Source organism: Onychomys torridus, chromosome 6 (genome assembly GCF_903995425.1).
Source record: "Onychomys torridus chromosome 6, mOncTor1.1, whole genome shotgun sequence".
NCBI classification, from domain to species: Eukaryota; Metazoa; Chordata; class Mammalia; order Rodentia; family Cricetidae; genus Onychomys; species Onychomys torridus.
Window position 1 is genome coordinate 72,874,868 of NC_050448.1, and position 26,874 is coordinate 72,901,741.

The 26,874-nt window shown below is 49.5% G+C and overlaps 1 protein-coding gene across 1 annotated transcript in view; it reads left to right on the forward strand.

Moving 5' to 3' along the window:
• The window catches only part of Notch2 (notch receptor 2), a 135,550-nt gene extending 108,903 nt beyond the window's left edge, over positions 1-26,647 (forward strand). Inside the window, exons 18-34 of the mRNA XM_036189741.1 lie at positions 518-746; positions 1,508-1,709; positions 3,647-3,800; positions 4,130-4,314; positions 5,657-5,789; positions 10,346-10,582; positions 11,590-11,702; positions 12,345-12,850; positions 14,240-14,587; positions 15,432-15,574; positions 15,692-15,902; positions 16,667-16,763; positions 17,695-17,860; positions 19,104-19,405; positions 20,622-20,769; positions 21,399-21,496; positions 22,277-26,647. Of these exons, the coding sequence (XP_036045634.1) occupies positions 518-746; positions 1,508-1,709; positions 3,647-3,800; positions 4,130-4,314; positions 5,657-5,789; positions 10,346-10,582; positions 11,590-11,702; positions 12,345-12,850; positions 14,240-14,587; positions 15,432-15,574; positions 15,692-15,902; positions 16,667-16,763; positions 17,695-17,860; positions 19,104-19,405; positions 20,622-20,769; positions 21,399-21,496; positions 22,277-23,665 (4,661 nt within the window). The 3' untranslated portion in view covers positions 23,666-26,647. The remainder of the gene's footprint in view (positions 1-517; positions 747-1,507; positions 1,710-3,646; positions 3,801-4,129; positions 4,315-5,656; positions 5,790-10,345; positions 10,583-11,589; positions 11,703-12,344; positions 12,851-14,239; positions 14,588-15,431; positions 15,575-15,691; positions 15,903-16,666; positions 16,764-17,694; positions 17,861-19,103; positions 19,406-20,621; positions 20,770-21,398; positions 21,497-22,276) is intronic.
• Positions 26,648-26,874: the final 227 nt, after the last annotated feature.

A 26,874-nucleotide genomic window follows, 5' to 3' on the forward strand; every position in this document is an offset into this window, starting at 1 on the left:
AGTATGTGATTTTAAAAATAATTTAAGAATGACCCTGTGTCCTGGGGTTACTTAAAAGTTAAAAAGAAAAAAGAAGAAATAGAGACAAGCACAGGAAGGTGATTGATTCATACAGTGTTTTTAGGACAGACTGAATACATAATTCTGCTCCCCCAGCCTCCGTAAACACATTTTGAAAATACTAGTTAATATTCCCGATAATGTAAGTGTTAAGCCATATATTTGATTTACATATATGTAGAGGACCAATACAGGTTTTGTGACTATTAGTCTTATAAATTAATGTGTTAATGTAGATTAAATTGACCTTGATTATCGAGCAGATAAAAATCTTAGGCAAGAGTTAACTGAATTCATTTCTCATAAATAGGGAATCATGTCAAAATAAATGTAAAGAGGTCAGATAAAAAGTTGGAACTGTGCTCCTTCGGGGTATGGTGGGGCCCGGTCATTTGCCTTCACAAGTTTACAATGAAACCATGCTGCTGTTCTGAGTTCCTCTTTTGTCATGGCTCAGACCCTTGCCAGAATGGAGGCTCCTGTCTGGACGGAGTGAACACATTCTCCTGCCTCTGCCTTCCCGGCTTCATTGGGGACAAGTGCCAGACGGACATGAACGAGTGTCTGAGTGAACCCTGTAAGAATGGGGGCACCTGCTCTGACTACGTCAACAGCTACACGTGCAAGTGCCCTGCGGGATTCCATGGAGTCCACTGCGAAAACAACATCGACGAGTGTACTGAGAGGTGAGCAGGGCGGACCTAGGCCACCAGCGGTTTCCAGGGAAGGAGAGAATGGGGAGGAACTTTCACGGCACAATGCCAGGATTGTAGGGCCAGGACCCACCCGCGACACAGTCTTCTCTCATTGCTCAGTTTTTGAAAGACATATGATCAGAAGGTCAAAGGTCAGAGGTTGAAAAGCTTACTGGGATAGACCATCACTTATTTCTTGCTACGGAGCAGAAGAACTGTCCATTCTGTTCTGTTCTCCCATGGTCTCTTTGTTCCAGTTGACAGTTGACCTGAAGAGTTCTCTTTCTTTGGATATCCGTTTCCACTGTTTAAGTAGTTTTTGGAAGGTTTGTTGGATTTTTTTTTATTATTATTATTTTAGCAATGCTTTTCTTCTCTTTCAAAAGGAAGTCTAGAGTGAAGAGCTGTTTAGGAGTTTTCATGTAGAACCGATTGATATAATGATAAAATATGCTATGCAGTTTTCTAACTGCAGGAGAACTGAGTAAAGCCTGGAGCCATCACCCTCTTTAGGATTCTAGACAGCTTGTCATTGAGATGCTCCTAAGGGGGCTGGTGGAAAGGAAGTTAGTACTCTTTGTAACCTCTGACCCTTGGTCTAGTTTGGAAAACGTTAGAACTTAACTGGGCATAGGTATCGGAGTCTCGGAGGTGTTTGCCCCTAACATTCCGGATTTCAGAAGCCATCCTTTCCAGTAGCAGGTCAGAGCTGCAGATGACAGGGCTAATGTCCTCTCCCGTTTGCTCCTCAGCTCCTGTTTCAATGGGGGCACATGTGTTGATGGAATCAACTCCTTCTCTTGCTTGTGCCCTGTGGGTTTCACTGGTCTCTTCTGCCTCCATGATATCAACGAGTGCAACTCTAACCCGTGCCTGAATGAGGGAACGTGTGTTGACGGCCTGGGTACCTACCGCTGCACCTGTCCCTTGGGCTACACCGGCAAAAACTGTCAGGTAATCTGCTTCCCTCCTGCTCACCCGGCTCCCCAATCCAGTCTCTAGGCAGGATGAACCATTCAAAAAGAGAGGACTGTGGATCTCAGGTGGTTCCTGAAATGAATCTGGGCCACCTTGATAGCTAGAGGATTCCAGACTGGTGACATCAGCAATAGGATATGAGTTAACAAGCTTGTGGTTGTTTGAAGAGGCTCACCAAAAGCTAAAGGAAAATGTGCCTGACAGCGAGCACATACCTCCCTTTTACAGAAGAAGGACAGGGAGAAGGCTGTGGTAGCTTCTCATTGTTGTTATAGATTCCTAAGAAAAACAACTTTAAAGGAGCTTGCTTTGGGCTCGCGGTTTAGAGATTTCAGGCCATGTTGGCTGCTTTTCTTTATGGGCCTGAGACAAGGGTGTCATAGTCACAGGAGCTGGCGTAGGAGTCTTTTCCCCTCATGGTGGCCATGAAGCAGAGAGACAAGGAGAGGACAGGAAGGAAGGGGGAGGACAGAGGGAGGGAGGGAGGGAAGAGGAGGGCAGGGGAAGCCAAGACAAGATGTAACCCTCCCAAACATGTACCCAGTGACCCACTTTTCCAGCTTTGAACTTCCTCTAGTTTTCAGAATCATTCAAAAATAATATCACCGGCTGGGCGATGGTGGTGCACGCCTTTAATCCCTGCACTCAGGAGGCAGAGCCAGGTGGATCTCTGTGAGTTTGAGGCCAGCCTGGGCTACAGAGCGAGATCCAGGACAAGCACCAAAACAACACAGGGAAACCCTGCCTTGAAAAACCAAAAAAAAAAAACTAAGTAAATAAATAAATAAATAATATCACCATTGGGAACCAAACCCTCAATACATGAGCCTCCAAGGATTGGTTCATATTCAAATACTTACAGGACAGGACAATAAAAAAAACAAAACAAAACCAAAAACCCAGTAAATATCAGGTACAATTAACAGGGTAATGCTTTGCAGTGTTATAACATAGCCATAACCAAACTAATAAGTCTTTAAAATTCAAATATATAAGTGTAAATTTTCATATAATCTTTGGATGGAAGGGGTCCTCACCAGAAACTAACTTTCAATTCATGGAGGAGAAACAGCCCCCTCCCTGACCCCCGAAGGATCGTGTGTATAACCTTTCCCAGGTCGCATACCAAATGGTAATTGCTTCTGTGTTATCTCTTCAGCGTTTATGCAGTTTTACCTTTTCAACATTCAGAATAACAGAACTCAAAGAGCTCGTGAACACATGACTAATTACCTAGAGTGCATTTGGTTACATTGGAACGGAAGCAGCCACCTCCACATCAGGCAGCTTGGTGCTGTGTCCAAGAGAGCCTTCTCTGGCAGGTGGAGGTGGCTCTTTCCTCTAATAGTGTAGGTGGTGAGAGCTGGTCTTTTCCCCTCCCAGCCTCCACTGACCTTCCGGCCAGCAGTCTGTGTCGGCAATGCAAGCCCTCTCTCTGTCTCATGTTTTCACAAGCCTGGTTTTCAAAATAAGGTTTTGGACAGTTTAGGCTTGTGAATTAGATTTCTTTACCCATCTTCCCCATAAGGAGGGTAGGTCAAGGTGCATGTGGATTTCCTGCAGGGTTAACGTAAGAAGCACGGGCCCAGACAGCAGCTAGAGCTCTTTCCAGCCTTGCAGGGTGGCCGTATATGCTCACATAATGATGTCTGATGCTCTGAGGATGACAACTTCCTGGGCCTCTAGAGTTGTCGGGTTTCTGGGGTCAGGGCATTTGGAATGACACTTGCAGACAAATGAGACTGTAGAAATGACAGGGTGCATCCAGGACAGTGGGCCAGGTTCAAGGCTTGGATGAAGGTCTCCCTCTGTCTTTAGAGCCAGTCCTTTTCTTTGACGTCTCTCAACACACTGAGTGACTTCACTTCCGGTGTCTGGATTTTGATGCATGTGCCCCCTTGCCTCTGCTTTAGACCCTGGTGAACCTCTGCAGCCGGTCTCCATGTAAAAACAAAGGAACTTGTGTCCAGGAAAAGGCAAGGCCCCGCTGCCTGTGTCCGCCTGGATGGGATGGTGCATACTGTGATGTGCTCAACGTGTCCTGTAAGGCCGCAGCCTTGCAGAAAGGTGAGCTCCACCCCTAAGCCTCAGATTCTGACACCCGTGCTGGCCGGTAGCATCTTAGGACAGAGAGTACTGAATGGACAAGGCTCTGGAGAAAGGCTAGAGGAATGTTAGAGATCCCAAAGAGAAAGGTGATTGACATGAAATTAAGACAGATTCCACTTTGAAAACGCGTTATTATTTTTTCAGTGCAAATCAATTGCTGAGGGTTGGGAAGAGCTAGTCAATAGTGAAGGAAATCTAAGCTAGTAGCCACGAGCTGGGGCTCACCCACTTGATGGTTTGAACCTGGTGTGTGTCACACTCTCTTTGATGCCTCTTGCGTTACCCAGGAGTCCCTGTTGAACACTTGTGCCAGCACTCGGGTGTCTGTATCAATGCTGGCAACACCCATCACTGCCAGTGCCCACTGGGCTACACGGGGAGCTACTGTGAGGAGCAGCTTGACGAGTGTGCATCCAATCCTTGCCAGCATGGTGCCTCCTGCAGTGACTTCATCGGAGGATACAGATGTGAGGTGAGAAGATGAACAGAGGTGGGAGGCTCCCGAGAGATCGGGCCCTTGGTGAAAACACGGCTGAGTTCAGCCATGTGTGTCTTACAGAGTATACTTTTTTAACCATCCTTAGTGTTATGTTTACCAGCTGCTGTTTTTATTTTCAGCCAGGCTTTCACATATAGCTCTGGTAAGATGTTTTCAGGGAGGCCTGGAACCATCCCTCCTTAACAGGCTTGCTCTCTATGTTGGTTGGCATCCTGCAGGCTCACCTAGTACAGTGGTCCCTGGTACTTCCTGAAGAGCAGTCCTGTTCATCAGCCAATTAATAATTCTCTGAAACAAAAAAAAAGCATGGCCTCACCTATGGTTCCAAAGCACCACACTCAGTGTTACCATGTGTAGTGTTTAAGTATGTGTCTTTTTTCAATGTCTGGGCTGATAGAGAGTCAGATGTTAAACACCGGAACGGGAACTTGATACCCGTTAGACCAACACGAGGTTCTCTCTGCTGCTACCTCAGTATTTATCTCACAGCAGGCCTGTCAGGGCCGAACTCAAACTTTTACACATCTGTTTTGTTTTGTTTTGTTTTGTTTTGTTTTGTTTTAAACATAAGCCAAACGAGCAGAATTCTAGCCATTTAACGCTACCTGCTTGGCACAGCCTGCAAAATAACACACTGTGTATCATAGATAAGATCCACCCTGGAATTCAAGGAGCCAGCCCTGCCCTGGGGAGCTCACTCACCTGAACACTGGTGTTGCTGGGCCACTGAGTGTCACCACCTAGAGTCTTATGTGCCCTCTGTGGTGCCCCCTCTTTGAAAATCTGCTCTTTCTCCCCTTGCTTGGGGTAGTCTTTTGCTATGAGGGACTTCCTCTGCATGCAAAGTTGGTCTAGTGTGCCTAAATGAAACTTCCCACGGTTGTCTTTTTCCCTATCAGTTCTGAGTTTCTTCCAACCTCTCCATCATCTCCAGCCTCACCTTTTCCTGGGCTGCCACTACCCCTGTCATATACTGTTTGAGTCTTAGGCTACTTACCCATGTGGAGGGATGCACAGTATTTGGACAGGAAGCCCTTACACAGAAGTTTGCTCCAGAGAGTGTCATGGAAATAACCCTTGGTACATACATACATTCCTTGCCTTCCTTTAAAGTGGCTTTTTTCCCCCTTGACTGGAAGAGTAATAGGTAAATGTGACCCTGCACAAGGAAGTGTCAGAGAGTGTGATGATTGCAGAGTGATACACAAGTGCTCAGTGGGGTGGGAAGCTAAGTCCTAGCAACACTGACACTCAGTTGGTCCTGTGGTCTGTTCCCAGCACTGACCCCATTCTTCATGTCCTTCTCTCCTGGCAGTGTGTTCCCGGATATCAGGGTGTCAACTGCGAGTACGAAGTGGATGAGTGCCAGAACCAGCCATGCCAGAATGGAGGCACCTGCATCGACCTTGTGAACCATTTCAAGTGCTCGTGCCCACCAGGCACTCGGGGTGAGCAGTCAGCCCTTCCCACCAAGGCCACTTCCCTCCCCCCATCTGCTCTTAGTGCTGACGCTTTTTAAAGACCGACCAGCCTCGTGGTAGCCATGAACTCTTTCTCCTCTGTCATTCGCTCACTCCTGCCCGCTCTGGTGTTTCCTTTCTCTTTGGTTGTTTCTTAGCTCGTCTTCCAGGAAACAGAATGCAGAATGGACATCACATTGTAACAAAATTAGCCTGGCTAACGGGCTTTTTTGGTGCTTCAGGTGAAAGCAACTCATAGCCTCTTAAAAATCCAATCCAGGGTTGGGGATTTAGCTCAGTAGTAGAGTGCTTGCCTAGCAAGTGCAAGGCCCTGGGTTCGATCCCCAGCTCAAAAAAAAAAAAAAAAAAAAAAAAAAAAATCCAATCCAGGGTTGGGGATTTAGCTCAGTAGTAGAGTGCTTGCCTAGCAAGTGCAAGGCCCTGGGTTCGATCCCCAGCTCAAAAAAAAAAAAAAAAAAAAAAAAAAAATCCAATCCACCTAGGACTGCTTTTCAGTTTCCTTAAACTAGCCAAGTCTTGTCTCCTAAGGCAAGGGAATCAGTGAGATGACAGTGTTTGGCTGCTGTCCCAAGGTGGCAGATGACAGAGGGATGTGTTCCTACACTTGAAGTAAGGCCTTGATGTGCACCCCTAGACTGTGGACGCTAGACCCATCCATCTGCTCTGGGCACTGCCACTTCCTCCAAACTGTCTCCTGGAAAGGTCACATGCTTGTTTGAAGATGCCCGTGAAGAGGTGGGAAAGGCCACTGACAGCAGCCCCAAGTCCAGGCCGCCTCAAACACAACAGACTTCCAGAGAGGCTGTGTTATCATAGACTGTGGGTCAGTGGATTCGGATGACTTTTCTCCCTAGAGATCAAGTTTGGCTAAATTAACACAGACTACCCACCTAAGGGGTAGTTAGTGCAGCGCGGGGCCAAAGGGAATCAGGAGTCCGCCTGTAGCTGGTGTAAGCTTGTTACATGAAAGGAGGCTTGTTCCCTAGTCTAGAAGTGGAGTTAGAGTCGTTCCAGTTCACTACTGGTTCACACCTTCGTATACACTCACTCATCCATCCATCCATCCGCCCATCTTTGGAGGCAGGGCATTTGGTCGTATTTTTGATCATCCAATAGTAGTAAAGCCGGATGCATAGAGTATGAACCAGATTGATTCTGTCTCCTCTGAGGGATTCGTATCCATATCCCTTCAGCCCATTTCCCCTTTTCTTCCTTGAACCTCTTACTACCAACCCCCACCCCCCCCCCCTCTCTCCCACTCCTCCCGTCCTTCTCTCCCTTTTCCTCTGCATCTCCTCCTCCTCTCCCCTCCAGCCCCCCTCCCCCCTCCCTCCCTCTCCCCCTCCCCTCCCTCTTCCTCCCTCTCCCTCCCCCTCCTTCCTTCTCTCCCTCTCCCTCCCCCTCCCTCCTCCTCCCTCCCCCTCCCTCCCCCTCTGTCCTATCCCTCTTCCTTCCTGCCACAGTCCCTCTCCCCCTCTCCAGCCCCTCTCCTTCTCCCCATCTCTCCCTCCCCCTTTCCCTTCCCCCTCTTGTTCCTCTCCCTCTCCTCCATTCCCCTCTCCCCCCCCTCTCCCCTCCCTCTCCCCTCCCTCTCCTCTCCCTCTCCCCTCCCTCTCCCCTCCCTCTCCCCTCCCTCGCTCCTTCTGCCCCCAGCATCCCAGGTAGCCGCAGCCTCATTCACTACAGGCATGCACTACCATGCCTGGGTAGTTAACACCACCTTTAAATAATGACATTGGTTCCGACATGCTACAATTCTGGTGGTAGCTAATTATATAGATCATGTCTCGGGTAACACAATGGTGGTTTTGTTGGGGATTTTTTGTTTGCTGTTTGGCACTCAGACTCCGGTAGGTATTGAGTTGCTGCCTTTCTCTGTGTTTTTGGACTGTAGCCTCCAAGGCTGCCACAGGGAAGGTGGGAGTGATGGACAGGGCTGTGCAGAGGTTTTCACTCAGTCTGGAAATGACACAGATGACTTTTCTAGAGATATGTGTCAGAACCACTCACTAGTATTCTTCCATGGTCCAGGGAGGTTAGGAACCTAGGAAAGGATGTGGGTTCTGTACTGTACCACGGGTTTTGTGAGTTAGACACATCCAGTCCCAGGATAGAACATTTCCTAAAACAACAAGATTTTTATCTATTTAAAATCCTTCTTTCTTTCTTTCTTTCTTTCTTTCTTTCTTTCTTTCTTTCTTTCTTTTTCTTTCTTTCTTTCTTTCTTTCTCTTTCTTTCTTTCTTTCTTTCTTTCTTTCTTTCTTTCTTTCTCTCTCTCTCTCTCTCTCTCTCTCTCCCCCCCCCATTCCTCCCTCCCTCCCTCCCTCCCTCCGTCCCTCCCTCTCTCTTTCTTCATTTCTTCTTTCTCTCTCTCTCTCTGTCTCTGTCTCTCTCTCTTTATTCTTCCTCTTCCTCTTCCTTTTCTTCAGTTTTTTGTGAGACAGTTTTTCTATGTGGCCCTGACCTGGAACTCGCTCTGAAGACCAAGCTGGCCTCAGACTCAGAGGTCCACCTGCCTCTGCCTCCTGAGTGTTGGGATTAAAGGTGTGCGCCACCACACCTGGCTCCTAAATGCTTCTTAATGGCAGCTTAGAATAATAATTTAGTACACCGTGACTTTTTCTACCCCAGCTCCTCAAATGTGTCATCTCACTGTTTTTACTGCTGTGGTCTTCACTGAGAACTTGACTGTTAATCTTATTACAGGATACCTTTTCTTTTGCAGTGTTTCCAAGATTGCCTTTTAATGGTCTGTTAAAGAGTGTGGATCTCTTTCAGGGTGTCCTACTTGACTGTTTGCTGGATTATACCTTGTGTATATTTGCATAGGTACCTGGAACAGTGTGTATTTGTTCTGACTTTACCTGTTTGGCCAACTGTGACTGTTCCAGAGACTCTGGAGTTCTATCCCACCATAGTGACAGTTACCACAGTGCTTTTTCTTAGCACTGTACTCTGAGGGTCGGATGTTGGCCTGTGTACACCTCCATTTCCCCATTGCACGGGCTAACTGGAACACTTACATCATCCCTAACTGTTGCATCAGGCTCAGAATGAGGTCACTCTTACTTGATAATCTCTTTATTATTAATAGTTCTGTCCACATGATGGGGACATGCATGCTTATTTCACTCCTGGCACCAAATATTGACTATCCGGTGAGACTGGGAACACATACTGGCTTTGTTTGTGTGTGACAGATTACGGTGATGTAGGCCTGTGGGCATGGATAAAGATACACACATGCTCAGAAAAGCATGCAGTAAAAGACACACTTCCACCCTATTCATCTTCCCCAACTCTCTCCTCCCTCTTCCACACACAAGCAGTCAGCACTATTAGTTTCTTATGTGGCCTAGAGGTTTGTCCTTCTCTAAAAGGTTATCCTTCAAAATTGCTTTAAGTGTATAGGAGCCAAATACAAAGATAACTTTTATTTCCTCCATTTTTAGCTCTGAAAAGATATGTTAGAGACACTGTTTTTCTCTTGACCTCTTTACTTAGTTGGCATATTTTCATACCGCATACACACACACACACACACACACACACACACACACACACACACACAATTATAAGAATCAGTTTGTCATTTAAAAACATTGCTTGTATTTTTTGAGATCACACTACATTTATTAATTAATAGACTAAATACATCTTTATCATGAAGAGTCACACAATCAGATAATGTATGTTTTCCATTTATTGGTGTCTCCTCTGTATGTCCTTCAGACAACTTTCAGGGTAGCACATCTTGTTAAGATGTCTCCTGGCCATCTTGCCTTTTGAAATTGTTTGTGACAGTGAGGCGTATCTTGCATTTCTTTCTCTTTTTTTTTTAATCTTGCTTCTTTTAAAGTATACTAAAATGCAAGTGGCCAAGATGTAGAAGTACTTCCTTTTCTAAACCTTTTCCAGTTATTTTTGTGAAATAGTCATTGATTTTGTTCTTTCTAGAAATGTTTACAGGTATCTTAACTAGATGGCTTATTTGTATCTTCAGTACACTGTTTAGCTAGAGTAATCTTTACATTCTTAGCAAGATATTTTCACTCTTTTTTAATAAAATCATTAGTGCACTTAGAAAAAAATCAACATTTATAAAACATAAAATACTATTGCTCAAAAATCTAATTCTGATATCGTCTATGTGTTAACTAGGGGGCATTCTGTTTTGAACTGTTCTCATATGTTAATTGGAGTTGATGAATGATAAAAACCTCACAGAGTGCCTCCTGAGCTTTAGTGCCCATGCTCTTGAGATGAGACATTCATTCTCCTGCTCAGGATCCAGTGGAGAGGGAACTCGTGGAGCCTCAGTGTGCACATCTCATGGTGCTCACAGGAAGGGGCAGCTGGCAAGGACTATGAGTATTTTTTGTCTTGCCCAACTTAAGAGGTCCCACTGTGGACTGAGGAATATAACCTAGTTAATTTTTAAAGCCCCACAAGGACAGTTATCCCTTGCTAAAGGTGGGTTCAAGAGGTTTTCGTAATTCTGTGTCTTTCTTCCCTCCCATAGGCCTGCTTTGTGAAGAGAACATGGATGACTGTGCTGGGGGCCCCCACTGCCTGAATGGTGGCCAGTGTGTGGACCGGATCGGAGGCTACAGTTGTCACTGTTTGCCTGGCTTTGCTGGGGAGCGGTGTGAGGGGGACATCAATGAATGCCTGTCCAATCCCTGCAGCTCGGAGGGCAGCCTGGACTGCATTCAGCTCACCAACGACTACCTGTGTGTCTGCCGAAGCGCCTTCACTGGTGAGAGCCTCTCATTCCCCACAGTCATGGCCACTGAGGATGCTGGTATCTCAAACACTGACCAGGACTTCAAAAAGAAGAAAAGGCAGTGGGATGGGGGCGGGGGAGGCGTGGGGACACCTGAGTGGGTATCCCATGGTCAGTTCTGTCTGCTCATGTCACGGGGACAGGTGAGCTGCACTGTGTGGGATGTCCCCACTAATGATCAGCAAGGAGCTGCTGATCTCTGCCCATGCACTGGCTATTCTCCCTCAGTGTCCACTTCCGCATTTGGAAAGACACAAGTACTACTGTTTAAGTTTTGTTTAACTTCCAAAAGACCACAGAGCAGATGGGGGCCTTTCCCTGCTGTTTGCCAAGAGACCCCAGCTGTGCCCCACATCCCCTCCCTGATTCCAGTCCCCCCGCCCCCCATCAGTCCGTCAGGGAGCTAGCAGCCCACAGGTGCCCTGTGGCTCAGAGCCGGACCTAGAGGGCATGAGCTCCCAGAAAATTCAGATGTATTTTCAGGCAGTTCAGTCAGGCCACACAAAGGCAAAGTAGCCAAGAAGAGAGGAGACTTCTCTGTAAGCCACCCTCCCCGGTTAGGTGCAGCCAGATGACGCTGCTTCTGTGAAGTGAGCAAAATGCCCTTAGCACTCTCCCTCGCCTTCAATGTGAGTGTGTCCGAGGCTGAGGTGTACCTTCCCTTTGTCTGAGGGGGGCTAAATTTTTGTTTTTATTGGCATTTGTGTCACTTTTCTGTCTGTCCCTTTGGGGTCTATCTGGGGTGGAGAGCCCTGTGTGCTTGCTGTCTTAGCAAGACAGTCAAGGGACTGGTCTGAGCAGTCATGGACCCTTTGCTAGGAGGTCCACTGAGGGTCCCCTCAAACTCCCGTCGGCTTAGAACTGGCCTGTGCCTCCTCTTGCTTCGTCTGAGGCTGCTCCCCATCCCAGTAGGGTGGCCTTTAGTGTCTCCAAGTTAATACCTGTGCCTTTTAACACTGCTGCTCATTTTCCGTCCTAAGGCCGTCACTGTGAGACCTTCCTGGATGTGTGTCCCCAGAAGCCTTGCCTGAATGGAGGGACTTGCGCAGTGGCTACCAACATGCCCGATGGCTTCATTTGTCATTGCCCCCCAGTAAGTGGCCTGCTGCTGATGTAAGGCACGCCCCTCTTCCCTATGCTCTCTGGAGCTGAGGCGAAGCCCACATTTCCGAGCCCTCCAGAAGGTGCTAGGGTGTTAGTGCCGGGTCTGGGTCTTTCCTGTATTCAGTTCCCCATCGGGCCTGTCAGCCTTCAGAGCGTTGAGGGAAACCACCGTGGGGTGATGACCCCTTGAGTGGGCCCAGTGCCAGTGCCCTGGCTGCCCAGTCTTGTGCTTGCTGCGGCCTCCCTGCGCGTGCTGGGTGGAGCGCTGGGCGGCTCAATTCTTTAGCAGCGACCCCTGGAGAGTAAGTCCCTTCTCAAACTAGAAGGAAGCGTAATTTTAACCTTCCTCTGTGCGGACACCCTTGCTGCTGCCAAAGGCTGGGAGTTGCCCTACACAGAGAGTGTTGTGTGACACCTTAGAGGACACCTGTCTCATAACGACCTGAAAGTGGGAGCATGCCACCCTGGTCCCATGGGGCCATCAGCCCTCACCTGTTGGCTGATTTGAAGAGGTTGTTTCTAGAACATCTTAATCAACACGCCCAGTCTTTATCTCCCCAGGAGTGCAGGGGAGAGTGGGGTGAGCTCTTAAATCCACCTGCCATCCTCCTTTCTTTACCACTTCTTACAGGGGTTCTCCGGGGCAAGGTGCCAGAGCAGCTGTGGGCAAGTGAAGTGTCGGAGAGGGGAGCGGTGTGTACACACTGCCTCGGGACCCCGCTGCTTCTGCCCCAACCCCAAGGACTGTGAGCCAGGGTGTGCCAGTAGCCCCTGCCAGCACGGCGGTACCTGCCATGCTCAGCATCAGCCTCCTTATTATTCTTGCCGCTGCTCTCCACCGTTCTGGGGCAGCCACTGCGAGCTCTACACCATGCCCACCAGCACCCCTCCCGCTACCTGTCTGAGTCAGTACTGCGCTGACAAGGCTCGGGACGGCATCTGTGACGAGGCCTGCAACAGTCACGCCTGCCAGTGGGATGGAGGCGACTGTTCCCTCACCATGGAGGACCCCTGGGCCAACTGCACCTCCTCGCTTCGCTGCTGGGAGTACATCAACAACCAGTGTGATGAACTGTGCAACACCGCAGAGTGCCTGTTCGACAACTTTGAATGCCAGAGGAGTAGCCAGACGTGCAAGTAAGAGCCCGGGGCCTTCAGCCGCCGAGGGGGGCCGCCACTAACACACTCAGCCTCCTGTCCTCCCTCCTAACCACTCCAGTGCTGCGGCCCCAGCCGCCTCTGCCGTTCAGATGGTGCCAGCCCTGCCCCATCGCACGCTGCCTGTTTGTCCTTGCTGACAGAGGGCCGGGACTGCTCACTGCCTAACCATCCCCTCTCTCCGCCTCTCTCTGCCTTCTCACCTGCTGCTCTTGCGACCTCCTGGGGGAAATACCCTCTCGGGCAGCCTCCAGCCTAGCCTGCCGCAGGATGGATGGACAGGTCTGTACCGCTCTCCCTTTGCTCGTTCCTTCTCCTTCAGACTAGTGTCTCCATCTGAGTAGGGGACATACGCTCGGGCCTCTTAGGTCTCCTGCTCGCCAGTGTTGCAGAAATGGTCTATATGGTAACTTTCCTGTTACTCACTGCACTTAACCCCAAGTGATTCCCCACAGCTTTGTGAGGCATAGGTATTGTCAGTGGAAGGTCACATACATAGCTGTGTGAAACGTCTGCTCTGTTGAGCAGATGGCAAGTTCTACCAAGGGGTACAAATAGCAATGGGCTAGTGTGGCCCTTTGCCTGATAGTTCGGGGGCAGTTGTGTGTATGTGTGCATACATGCGTGTGTGTGTGTGTGTGTGTGTGTGTGTGTGTGTGTGTGTGTGTGTTTGTTTGTGTTTGAGGCAGGGTCCCATGCAGCACAGGCTGGCTTTAAATTCCTGAGTCTTAAACTCCTGATCCTCTTCCGTCTGCTCTCCAGTGCTGAGATTACAGCCTGCGCCCCCCTCCCCAGATTTCTCTTGACAATTGAAGGAGGGTAGATGAGCTAGATCTCGTATCTTGTATGAACGTCTGCCTGTCCCTTACTTACCATCTGTAATTCTCACTCCTGCATGAGAACGAACAGACCAGATTGGCACACTCCTCTGAATAGCTGAGATATCCTCTGAGATAATTCAGGGTCTGGAGCAAGCTGGGATACCTTTTACTTCTAGAACCCTTCGCTGCCTTACTGAGTTCATGAGGTAGAGGGAAGCCTGAGCCAAGTTGAGTTTGGCTTCAGATATCCAATCTCAGCGAAAATTCTGCTCCTAGTATTATTGGCTGAGTGGGACCCACGAAACACACACAGGACGGGTATAGTACTATTCCTCATCCAGGAGGCACAGGGTGATGTTGGGTGACTCAGCTGTGTTGCCCACAGTGTTGGGATACGTGATTTATGGAAAGGTTCTCTGGGTGTAGGGAGTCCTGAAAAGGAGCTGGAAAAGATGGGTAGGAAAGTCTGCAGTCAGCCCCGATGGAAAGCTAGGTGAAGCCCCGCTGTGTGCTGAGCCCCTTTCCTTGGTCTCTCTCCCCTGACCAGGTATGACAAATACTGTGCAGACCACTTCAAAGACAACCGCTGCGACCAGGGATGTAACACGGAGGAGTGTGGCTGGGACGGGCTGGACTGCGCGGCGGACCAGCCTGAGAACCTGGCAGAGGGCACCCTGGTCATCGTGGTGCTCCTGCCCCCGGAACAGCTGCTGCAGGATGCTCGCAGCTTCTTGAGGGCACTGGGCACCCTGCTCCACACCAACTTGCGCATTAAGCGAGACTCTCAGGGTGCTCTCATGGTGTACCCCTACTATGGGGACAAAGCAGCTGCCTTGAAGAAGCCGAGGATGTCACGCAGGTCTCTTCCTGAGGAGCAGGAGCAGGAGATGGTAGGGTAGGTTTGAGTTTCTGAACTTTGAAATGCCCCAAGGGTGGTGCTTCCAAGTGGTTCATGAAGCTGAGCACTTTGAGTCAATAGCACAAGTGTCAGCCCGCCAAAACGGTTTAAATCAGATGCTCCTCCATTTAAGACAAACGTCCTAGCCACTTAGGTGTAAGGATAAAGATCTGCCTCGGCTGAGGGGTCCTAAAGGATAGGCTAGAGCAAGTAGAAGGCAGGTGTTGGGAAGGACTTCTTAAGGGCTGGGAGTCATAGTCTTTTTCCGGAGTTGCTCAGGGCCTTTCTTCATGATGCGCCATTCGAATTCATTATTGCCTCCTCTTCAAGACCCTCCATTTATGTGCTCGACACGAGCCGTAGTCCTCAGTTGTTCTGCTGTTCATGCCCCACTGTTTGCTGACATTCAGTGATGTTTAGCCCTCCTGCTTGCTGTGAGTGCAGACTCTCAGGAGGATGTGGGCCCAGACATACAGACATACAGAGGCGTATTTTTAGTGAAGGCTAAGTGCCGCTGCGCAGGTGGGGCCGGGGGAGGGTGAGATCACGAGAACCCATGAGAGGGGAGCTCTGCAGGCCAGCTGTTCCCCAGCTGTTTGCTCTGTGTCACCCCATCAGCAGGCTTGTCAGCCAGACTGGGATGTGAGCCCGCCTAGGTGGGAATCCATGTCCAGCATCTGAAGGGTCCTCGTGCCTGAGTCTGTTCTCGCAGGGGTGGAAAGGTGGATGCGGAAGGAGGGAAGCGGGGGCCACAGGAGCCTTTCTAACTGACCCTGCCCCACCTGACCCTTCATTCCTTCCCATCATTCCCCCTTCCCCTCTCTTCCTTGTCATCCCAAAGCTCTAAGGTGTTTCTGGAAATTGACAACCGACAGTGCGTCCAAGATTCAGACCAGTGCTTCAAGAACACAGACGCAGCGGCGGCCCTCCTGGCTTCTCATGCCATCCAAGGCACCTTGTCCTACCCTCTGGTGTCTGTCGTCAGTGAGTAGCATTGGGTTTGAAGGGGAAAGGCTGGGAAAGGACCCCTTCGGGGCTTACCCTCGCTGACACTAAGAGGTTGGTGTCTCTACAGCACTGTCCCTCTCTCTGAACTTCCAGGCGAACTCGAGGCCCCGAGAGGCGCCCAGCTTCTCTACCTCCTTGCGGTTGCTGTTGTCATTATCCTCTTCATCGCCCTGCTGGGGGTGGTCATGGCCAAAAGAAAGCGCAAACACGGCTTCCTCTGGCTGCCTGAGGGCTTCACCCTCCGCCGCGACTCCAGCAATCACAAGCGCCGAGAACCCGTGGGGCAGGATGCCGTGGGGCTGAAGTAAGAGGGTTTTCCAATAAGCCACTCTTCACAGGGATAAGCCCAGATGAGCAAATAGACGTATCTTACCGAGTCATAATTTCAAACTCTAGACTCTGCCTTTAGTCAGTCACCCTGACCATGACTCCTCATGGCTTGTCCAAGTCTCTGAGCACAGCTGCCTCTTTACTGGGCATACATACATGTCCCGGTGGTGCTCAGAGTCTGAGTTGGAGAACACTTTTGTCGTTGGTGAGCCAAGAAAGGGTGGATGCTCAGAACTGTCACACTGACTGACTGTTGCTCATCATGGCTGCTGAGAGGACTCAGTGGGGCAAAGTGCCCACCGCCAAGCCTGATGACCTGTGTTGGGTCCCCAGTACCCATGTGGTGGGAGGACAGAACCGACTTCAAGTTGTCCTTGGAGTGTGTAATGCGATTACAGGAGCTGGAGAGACACCTCAGGAGTCAAGAATGCGAACTGACCCGGGTTCAGTTCCCAGCACCCTCGTTGGGTAGTTTACAGCCCCTGTAACTCCAGCTTCAGAGGGAGCTGACCCCCTTTGGCTTCTGCCAAACACCTGAACTCACATTCTCAGATATACACCCAGATATACTCACATAATTTAATAAAAAAAAATAGTGATTTTTAGAAAGTACTGTGCATCCTGTCCTGTTGGGCCATGTCGGAGAATAGTCTGGGAGTATGCTGGCAAAATGTTGAAAGCTGCTACATTTGCTCAGCTCTAACTTCTGTTTTTTTTTTCCCTCTGAATAATCATCAGAAATCTCTCAGTGCAAGTGTCAGAGGCTAACCTGATTGGCTCTGGGACAAGTGAACACTGGGTTGATGATGAAGGACCCCAGCCAAAGAAAGCCAAGGTAAGCTGTTCTAGCAAAGCCCTCTTGCTAGCCATCCTGGAACCACATTCCAAGTTTATCTTCTGCCCAGACAGTGGCTTTCCTAGACCCTCATGAGGAGCAGGCACCTTTGGAGTATTGACAGTGTTAGTTGCCCATGCATATTCCTCAGGGAGACCGTGTAGAACAGTAAAGCCAGCCTGCTTTCTGGCCCGGATGTCCTGCTCATGTTCGTTGAGTCAGGACTGGTATGTGAGTGCTCACGGTTCCCTTTATGGATACATCTCTGGCACTTCTATAAGAAGAGATGAGATTATCCAGTAAGGAAAGCCAAGACCATTAACTTCCAGGGAGGTAACTGAGCATGATGGTTAAGAGCATTGCCTTAACCAGGTGTTGTGGTCCCAGCATTCTAGAGGCTGAGGCAGGGGAATTTCAAGTTTGAAGCCAGCCTGAGCTACCTCTAAAACTAAGCAAAATAAACAAATGAAAACAATGCTCTTGTCACCCTGAAAACATGTACAGGTAACATTATACAAGCTGAAAAGATTACATTTAGGGATGTGTATGCATTCAGCAAGAGTTAATGAAAAAAGAGGCCTGACTTTGAAAGACAGCAAGGAGGGGTATACAGGAGGGTAGGAGGGAGGAAGGAGAAGGGAGAAATGATGTCATTATAATCTCAAAAAAATGAAAGAAGTAACAACAACAAAAATCATTGTTCGAGCCAGTCAGAACCGGATTCAGATCCAAAAGCCTGCTACTTTATGGTGGTTTCTTAAAACCTCTTTGTATTTAATATTCCTTGTTAGTGACAGAGACCATTAGAATGGGAAGAAAGGAAACACAGAGTGGAGGTTAAAAGAGATGGGGGAGACTGCCACCCCTCAGCCCCCATCAGCAGCTTCTGGAGGGCTCAGGTTAATGAGGGAAAACTATCTTCCTTATCCAGACTGAAGATGAGGCTTTGCTCTCAGAAGATGACCCCATTGATCGACGCCCGTGGACACAGCAGCACCTGGAAGCTGCCGACATCCGCCGGACTCCGTCGCTGGCACTCACTCCTCCTCAGGCCGAGCAGGAGGTGGCTGTGCTAGATGTGAATGTCCGAGGCCCAGGTAAGGACCGGGCCTCACCCTCTCTAGTTCTGCACGGTTGTTCAGCATTTCTCCACCTGGCCAGGCGCTCCCGCCAACTGCACAGGCGCTAAGTGAGCTTGAGGAGATGTGTGTGAGAAATACAGCCATGGAGAGATTCTGAACCTGGGGATAATGAATCCGTGTGACTCGGAATCCATGTAGAAGTCGAACAGAGTTGTCCGCTGGCCTCCACATACGTGTTACAACATATGCACACACACACACACACACACACACACACACACACACACACCATTCTCATACAGTATTTATGTGCTATGGCACATGTGCATGTGTACACACCATATACATACAACAAGATAAATAAATATTTAAGTATTTTTAATTTATGGTCTGGAAACCCAGGCTCAGGGGTTAAGAGCACTTTTTGCCTTACAGAGGACCTGGATTCAGTTCTCAGCACCCATATGGCAGTTCACAACCATCTGGAACTCCAGTTCCAGAGGATCCAACACCATGGTGCAGAAATACATGTAGGCAAGACACTCATACACATTAAATAAATAGATCCTTAATTTTTTTTAATTAAAAATGTAGATTTCAAAGAAAGGGAAGGATTTTGCAGTGCTTCACATACAACATACTGAGAACAAGCAGACTAATTAAATGAGTTCGATTTTAGGGGGATAGAAAAATAGTATCCATCTTAGTCACTGGTCTGTTGCTGTGAAGAGGCCCTGTGACCAAAACGAAGCAGTAAAGAGCTACATCCTGACAGGCAGGTGGGAGAGAGAGACAGTCACAGATCAGAGACACCCCTCCTCCAACAAGAGCACACCCCCGAGTCCTTCTGAAATGGTGCCACCTCAGTAACCAAGCATTCCAACATAGGCGTCTGTGGGGGCCATTCCTCTTCAGACCACCACAGTACCCCACGATAGAGCGTGGAGAACTCATTTAGTTCCTGTCTTGGCCATAGAGGCTTATATTATCTATCTAAACGTTGTCTAGTTTAAGACATCATCATCCCACCGGAACTCGAGCAGGAAAGCTTGTTCAGGGTAAGGAAGAGCCCCCAGATCTGAAGGCTGCTATTTTCCCACACTCTTCACGTGCCCAGCACTGCCACGTCCAGCCCATCATCGTTACTCCGAGCACAGGGAATTCCCTTCCCATGGCGTGATGGTGTTCAGCGGAACAATTCCAGTCGTGGGTTCATTTCCTTTGCTTTGGACATGTTTGGAACTTTCCCTTCCTGCAGATGGGTGTACCCCTTTGATGCTGGCGTCTCTCCGAGGAGGCAGCTCAGATCTGAGCGATGAGGATGAGGATGCGGAGGACTCTTCTGCCAGCATCATCACGGACTTGGTCTACCAGGGTGCCAGCCTTCAGGCGCAGACAGACCGGACCGGTGAGATGGCCCTGCACCTCGCGGCCCGATATTCGAGGGCTGACGCTGCCAAACGACTCCTGGATGCTGGTGCAGACGCCAATGCCCAGGACAACATGGGCCGCTGCCCCCTTCATGCGGCAGTTGCAGCGGATGCCCAAGGCGTCTTCCAGGTGAGGAGCTTAAGAGTTGGTTTGAATGTGAAGGATGAGGCGGCTCGGGGGTAAAGGCTCATCGTGGCTCCTTCCCTATGCTGTGATAGATAGAGCGCCATGTCCAAGGCAACTCATAATAGAAAGACTTTAATGGGGTCTATGCTGCCAGAGGATTAGAGTCCACCATGGTGGAGTGGAGGCATGGTGCCAGGAACAGCAGAGAGCTCACACCTTGAGCTGCAGACAGGAGGTGGAGAGCAATTGGGGATGATGCAAGTCTTTTTCAAAGCGTGCCCCCGTGACATACTTCCTCCAGCGAGGCTACACCTCCTAATCCAACTGGGGACCAAATAATCAAATGCCCCCTCCCCAAGACTTACTGGGGACATCACATTCACATTGCCGCAGAGCTTTTGCCACCAGCCCTGAGAACCTGAGTTCAGTCCCCAGGGTCCACAGAGTAAAATGAGAGAACTGCCTGGATTCCTGCGGGTTGTCCTCCGACCTCCACATGGGTACCATAGCACAGACATGCCTGAGCACACGCTAAATAAGATAGCTTTCACGGGCCTGGGAAGTTTCAGCTTTACTAAAACACTGCCTCATTGAATTCATCCAGAAGTCGTTGAGAAATTAGTTATGCTTGACAGAAGAGGGAGGAAAGCCAGCTGACCCACTTTGGCTAGCCAGAGAGTGATTCAGTCAGCAGCAGGGTTCTGAATCTTCTTCAGCAATGTTTTGATGCACAAAGATGCCTCACAGATGCACAGGTCAGATGGGGGCAGTAGCTGGTCCAGATCCTTTAGTGTTTCCTCTCTGTATAGCTAGCTCTGCCTGTCTGTGGGCGTACAGCTGATCACTGACGTCAGTTGACAGTGTATTCCTTGATACTCCATTATTTTAACCTGATGAGGAGGACATTGGAAATGTTCTGGATGACCTCAAGCTGTACACATGATCGAAGTTGTGATACCCTCCTCTTGCCACAACACACATATTTCCCTTTCCTTAGAAAGCAGAACATCATCCTGATGGGCCAGTATGTCCTGATCATCTATCAGTGGTTCATCCGTGTATTCAGCAACCATGTAATGATTAGCTATTAGAGTCTAGGGCAAGAAGATAGTACAATTTTTCCTGCCCTCTAGGAACACCCAGGGTAGCCACGGTTGGAATGCTTTCGTTTCATTCTTTTTCTTCATCTAAGGGACCCTTGTCTCTGCCTCTCTTCCAGATTCTGATCCGCAACCGAGTAACTGACCTAGATGCCCGGATGAATGACGGGACCACGCCCCTGATCCTGGCCGCCCGCCTGGCTGTGGAAGGAATGGTCGCAGAACTGATCAATTGCCAAGCAGATGTGAATGCCGTGGATGATCATGGTAGGACAGAGCTTTGGGTTCTTGTCTGCAAAGCACGTCCCTAAGCAAGAGAATTGTCACATACCCCCGAGAGAACTTCCTCAGATCTGAATCCATTGGAGAGTCTCATTCTCTTCCCCATCGTTCATACAATCTTCCCTCAGTATGTTGGGTCCAGAAAGCCGAGGCAGTAGGAGCCCCTAGACTGGATGAGAAGTTTGGGGTTGTTTTGTATGAGGGTTTTTGAACCTCAAAGAATGTTCATGAAAAGTTTGCCTGCGTAGGTTCCTTGCCGTAACCACTTTCAATATGAGAGTGGATTCACGAGGGGGGTGGTTGTGAGATGTGCTAAATATGCACTTGGCGTAAAATAAAATGTTTGCTGTCTTCAGTATGTGAAGGCTGTGCGTGTGGAAGACATGCATTTTACACACCAGGGATCCTTTTGTCTAGAGGCTCCCAGCCTGTTCTGGAATATTCTGAGAACACAAGGAAAGGAAAATATAACCGTGCTGTCCTGTGAGCTCCCTCAGCCACTGACTTCCTGCTGCTCCCCAGGGAGTTCAAGCTTTGCTTAAGAAGAAAACCCACAATGCTTTGCTCGGTGCCATTCTGCCCTTCTGTGTCCTTATAAACTGTCCCCCCTGCAGGGAAATCCGCCCTCCACTGGGCAGCGGCTGTCAATAATGTGGAGGCCACTCTTCTGCTGTTGAAGAACGGGGCCAACCGAGACATGCAGGACAACAAGGTAAGCTCAGAGCCTGACGATGCTCTTAGCAGGTCTTCTTTAGGAGACCGCATGGGGAAGCTCTTTGGTGTAGCCAGGTCCAGAGACCCAGAAGGAGAATAAGGGGCGTATTGGGATGGAGCCCCTGCCTGTTGAGTGCTCAGTCATCACGCTGTCCTGAACACAACTTGGTGTGACCCTCCTGCCTTTCTCCTTCAGCAGTCTGTCTGCTCAGGGACACTCTTGTTCACGCTCACCACCATGTCTCACTTTCTTCCCTTTCTCTGTGCACAGTTCTGTTTTTCTGTCCTTAGGTACCAGGGTGCACTCCTGTGTGAGCTGCCTGCGGGGTCCCTCTATTCCTCTTTCATTTGCTGCTTTTCCTTTATTTCAGTTCGTTCTTTCCCGTCCTCTCCCCCACCACCCCCGTGTTCTGAATTCCTTGCATTCTTTGCTGTCTCCTCCTCTTTTCTTATCTGTAACTGATTCCCTCTCAGCACTTCATGTCGATAAGCTTGGCTCTCTCAAGTGAATCTCTGGCTCGGAGGCCTGCGTTATTTCACGGATTCCTGTGTAAGAAGATGGTGCTCTTGAGAGCGCAGTGAGTCCTTGGGAAGAAATGCGATCTCTGTGGAAATCACAAATATACATTCAGTACGTAGGAAGATGTGCTGGATGGCCACAGCATTAACATTTCCTAGGGGAGCACTTAGAGAACACATATAAAGAGATAAAGGAATAAAGGTAGAAACACTCTTATGTTCTCTGGGTGTTAAAATGTGTTCTTGGGTGTTTCTCCAGGAGGAGACACCATTGTTCCTTGCCGCCCGGGAGGGAAGTTATGAAGCAGCCAAGATCCTGTTAGACCATTTTGCCAATCGGGACATCACAGACCACATGGACCGCCTTCCCCGGGATGTGGCTCGGGATCGCATGCACCATGACATCGTTCGCCTCCTGGACGAGTATAACGTGACTCCAAGCCCTCCAGGGACTGTACTGACATCCGCTCTGTCACCTGTCCTTTGTGGGCCCAATAGGTCTTTCCTCAGTTTGAAGCACACCCCGATGGGTAAGAAGGCTAGACGGCCCAACACCAAGAGCGCCATGCCCACGAGCCTGCCTAACCTTGCCAAGGAGGCCAAGGACGGCAAGGGGAACAGGAGGAAGAAGTCTCTGAGTGAGAAGGTCCAGCTGTCCGAGAGCTCGGTGACTTTATCCCCTGTTGATTCTCTCGAGTCTCCACACACATATGTTTCTGATGCCACATCCTCTCCCATGATTACATCCCCTGGAATCTTACAGGCCTCGCCCACACCTCTGCTGGCCGCTGCTGCCCCAGCGGCCCCTGTGCATGCCCAACATGCACTGTCTTTCTCTAACCTTCATGAAATGCAGCCTTTGGCTCCTGCGGCCAGCACCGTGCTTCCCTCTGTCAGCCAGCTGCTGTCCCACCACCACATCGTCCCCCCAGGCAGTGGCAGTGCAGGGAGCTTGGGCAGGTTACATCCAGTTACTGTCCCGGCAGACTGGATGAACCGCGTGGAGGTGAATGAGACCCAGTACAACGAAATGTTTGGCATGGTCCTGGCTCCGGCTGAGGGAGCCCACCCTGGCATAGCTCCCCAGAGCAGACCACCAGAGGGGAAGCACATCCCCACCCAGCGGGAGCCCTTGCCCCCCATTGTGACTTTCCAGCTCATCCCAAAAGGTAGCATTGCCCAGGCAGCTGGAGCTCCCCAGACGCAGTCCAACTGCCCTCCAGCTGTCTCAGGCCCCTTGCCTGCTATGTACCAGATCCCAGAGATGGCCCGCTTGCCCAGTGTGGCTTTCCCACCTACCATGATGCCCCAGCAGGAGGGGCAGGTAGCTCAGACCATTGTCCCAACCTATCATCCATTCCCAGCCTCCGTGGGGAAGTACCCCACACCCCCTTCCCAGCACAGCTACGCTTCCTCAAATGCTTCTGAGCGAACCCCCAGTCACGGAGGTCACCTCCAGGGTGAGCATCCCTACCTGACACCATCCCCAGAGTCTCCTGACCAGTGGTCTAGCTCTTCACCCCATTCCGCTTCTGACTGGTCAGACGTGACCACCAGCCCTACACCCGGAGGTGGAGGAGGAGGTCAGCGGGGACCTGGAACACACATGTCTGAGCCACCACACAGCAACATGCAGGTTTATGCGTGAAGAGTCTGCCTCGGGCATAGAGATGGAAGTGCCTATCCCACGTGCTGCTGAGGAACAAAGGCAGGTTATCTGATGAGAAATGAAGAAACCTCTGTAACAGCTTTTGGAGGCAGGAGAGAAGATGCTCTCGACTTTCCGACAAGCCAGAGAATCATTATTTTCATCTTCTCTGAATACCTGCAGTTTTCGGGGGAGGACTCGGCCCCTATTAACCTTTGACCATCAGGCGAGTTCATGGAGATGCAAGACGAACACAGACCTTGAGGCTCGCTCTCTTCTTTTTGGAGAGTACAATGGACGCCTTTTATAGCCCAGACATTCTTGGAGCTTGAACATCATTTTGAGCCCTGGGGTCTTCTGTATCCAGGAGAAGATTCTGCCTGAGAGTCGGACTTGGAATTGTACCTGGGATTCTACCCAGGTCGGCCTGTCTTACCTTCTCAACCCTGGAAATGGCCTTGACTTCACCTGGTGCTCTCCTGTCTGCACCTGTCCATGGTTGATCATCAGCACGTAATAGGCAAGACTTCTGTGCTTTTCATCATCCCTGCCTTGGAGAACAACTTCCGCCTCTTGTTCCCACGTGCCCAGCACCCCAGAGGAGCCTCACAGGGTTTACTCTGGTCATGGTTCTCAGCCTTGGCCTTTGAAGTATGCTTCTATGGAAAACACACACTCTGCAGTCTTCATGTTTCATTCCTAAAAGGAAGGAGAACGCGAAATACTGGGGGGGGGGGGGTAGGAGACCCCTTCTGAACCTGCACCTTAATTCTCTCCCCCTCGGGTGGGTGTGGGGCCCATATACACTCACGGGGGGAGGGGGGATCTCAGTTGTTCTTCAGTCTGTTGGCCTGTCAGTATAAAAGTGTACTCTACGAGGCCTAGGTACTATGACTGTCCCATCTTGTAGTAAAACTGGGAAAGGTGGGAGAAGGTTGGAATGACCAAGACATAAGCTAACTCGCCCAAGAAGCAATCGCCCACCACAGGCCTTCCATTGACTGCCACTGTGAAGTACATTTACCCCCAAATCTTAGGACTCGTTGACCCAGCAGATGAAGGGACTCTTGGCTGCTGCACTTGCTCCTTAGACCGAACTTGCCTGAGGCTCAGGGGACCCCGGGACTGTCACCTTCCTTAGGACCAGTTTTCTTTCCGGTCCAAGGCTGGTTTATCGGATTCCCTCCACACTGTGTGATCTGAGTGACTGGTGCACACAGTGGCTTCTCCGCAAGGACATGGAATCTGTGTTCCTGTTGTGGAAGTGGGGAATGGACGGTCTCCTGAGCACACCTGGTGAAGCAGCCTGTGCTCATGTCTGCTGCGTTCTCTTCCTTCCCTAGTCACCTCCAGCTGACGCTGGCTGAGACCTGTTCCGCATTGTCCTTGTGTTCATATTAAGATGGTACCTCATCCAAACATGCTTCCTGTGGGGGGGTCTCAGTGGCTTCCTGTTGTCAGTTGTAAAACCAGGATGGTAGTTTTCTCCATCTTCCCCCTCAGTCGGTTCAGAATTGGCCCTGTGGCCACCCCGTCACTTCTCCCTGGTGCCGTGATGCCCATGACACAAGGAAGATGAGTTCTGCTGGAGCGTTTGTGTATATTAGTAGGTGGATCACCTTGCGGGGAGGGGTTGTTTGTTTGTTTTAGGGTTTTTTGTTGTTTTAATAATAATAATAATAATAATAATAGTCTTTATTCCTGTGATAGTTGAAATAAGTGTCCCCCCACTCATTCGTCAGTTTGTGACCCCCTGTATTAACTCTGTGTCTGTTACCATGGCGGTCTATAAACAAGTGGGGATTTTTAGTCCCATCCAAGTTCATTCAATCAACAAAAGCAATTTGCTCCGTCCCGGTCTATGGCAGATTAAGTTTGGTCATTTGGTTTTCATTCTCATGTGGTAACATCATCCTACCAGCCCTTTTCATGGTGTATAGACATTTTATTGCCCTAAATGGTGACTGTGTCCCCATGGGCCCATCAGTCAGTCCCAGGTCAGGAGAGCCTGTGTATGTGGAGCTCTCTGCCACTACCTGCTCTAGTACCACTACCTGGGAACATCCACAGCCTCTAATCCAGCCACTGGGTCTGTGATCCCCTGGCCCTTCCCTTCCCCAGACACAATGGAGAACAAACTTTCTCCTTCAAGGATCTCTCAGAGTGGATCCTTTGGGTTTAGGAGGAGGGGTGTGAAAGCTGCAATTACAGACAACAGGCTGCAGAGATGAGGCCCACACTGCCAGTTAAGCATCTGGTCCATCTCTTAGATGTTTGAACTCTCGGCCTATGTAGTGTGTAGGAAAGGGAGGGGGCGGGTAAGCCCTTTCTCATAGGATCGGAATCAGAGGCTCAGTTCTTATGGGACACATCCTTTAGTCCATGCATAGATCCCTGTTTTGGATTTATTTTTATTTCTATGAATTCTCCCTTTCTCTGACCTCCACATGCCTTTGAGGATTTTTTTAATGTTCTTTTTTGTTCTAAGCATCGTTTTCTGACTTATGTGGCGGTGGGGGGATTGAAGGAAAGAGAGACTGAGTAAAGATTGCAGCGGAAAGCTTCAGCACAAGCCCGGCATCACTTGGATGACCGTGGTTGCTCGTAAGCCTTGCCTAGAGAAGAACCAAAGGTGTGACGACTGTTAGCGTGTGGTTTCAGAACCTAGACTTGAACCAGCGCCTTGAATGTAGGAGGACTGTTTGGAGGGACACGCGCCTATGTCCTGAGGCCCCCACCCATAACTGTTTTGGTACTATGGCAACTTGCTTGTGTACATTTCCCTGAAAAGTGTCATTATATCTGTTTGTATGAGAAATCAGTAACCAGAAGATGACTGCATGTTCCTGACTAAACAGAAGGAAAGTGCACACTGTTTTTACTTAAAATTTTTCATTCTAAAAGTAGTTTAAGATGAAATTTATATGAAACATTTTTATCACGAAATAAAAAAAGATTCCTTGTCAAGGCTCAGTGAAATCATACTCCGCCCTTTCCTGACTCTGGTGCTCCTTCTACAGTGATTGCCTCGTGATGTCATAGTCGGTGAGAAAAACCCTCTTTTCTTCTTCCCGAATCTTAAAAAGCCTGGTACTCGAGTTCTTTTATTTTTTCATCTAGTTTGATCATAAATAAATGCTTCTGAGGGGAAAGTTTCCATCCATTCAGAAACATCATAATATGGAGTCACTCCTGCACACCCTAACCAT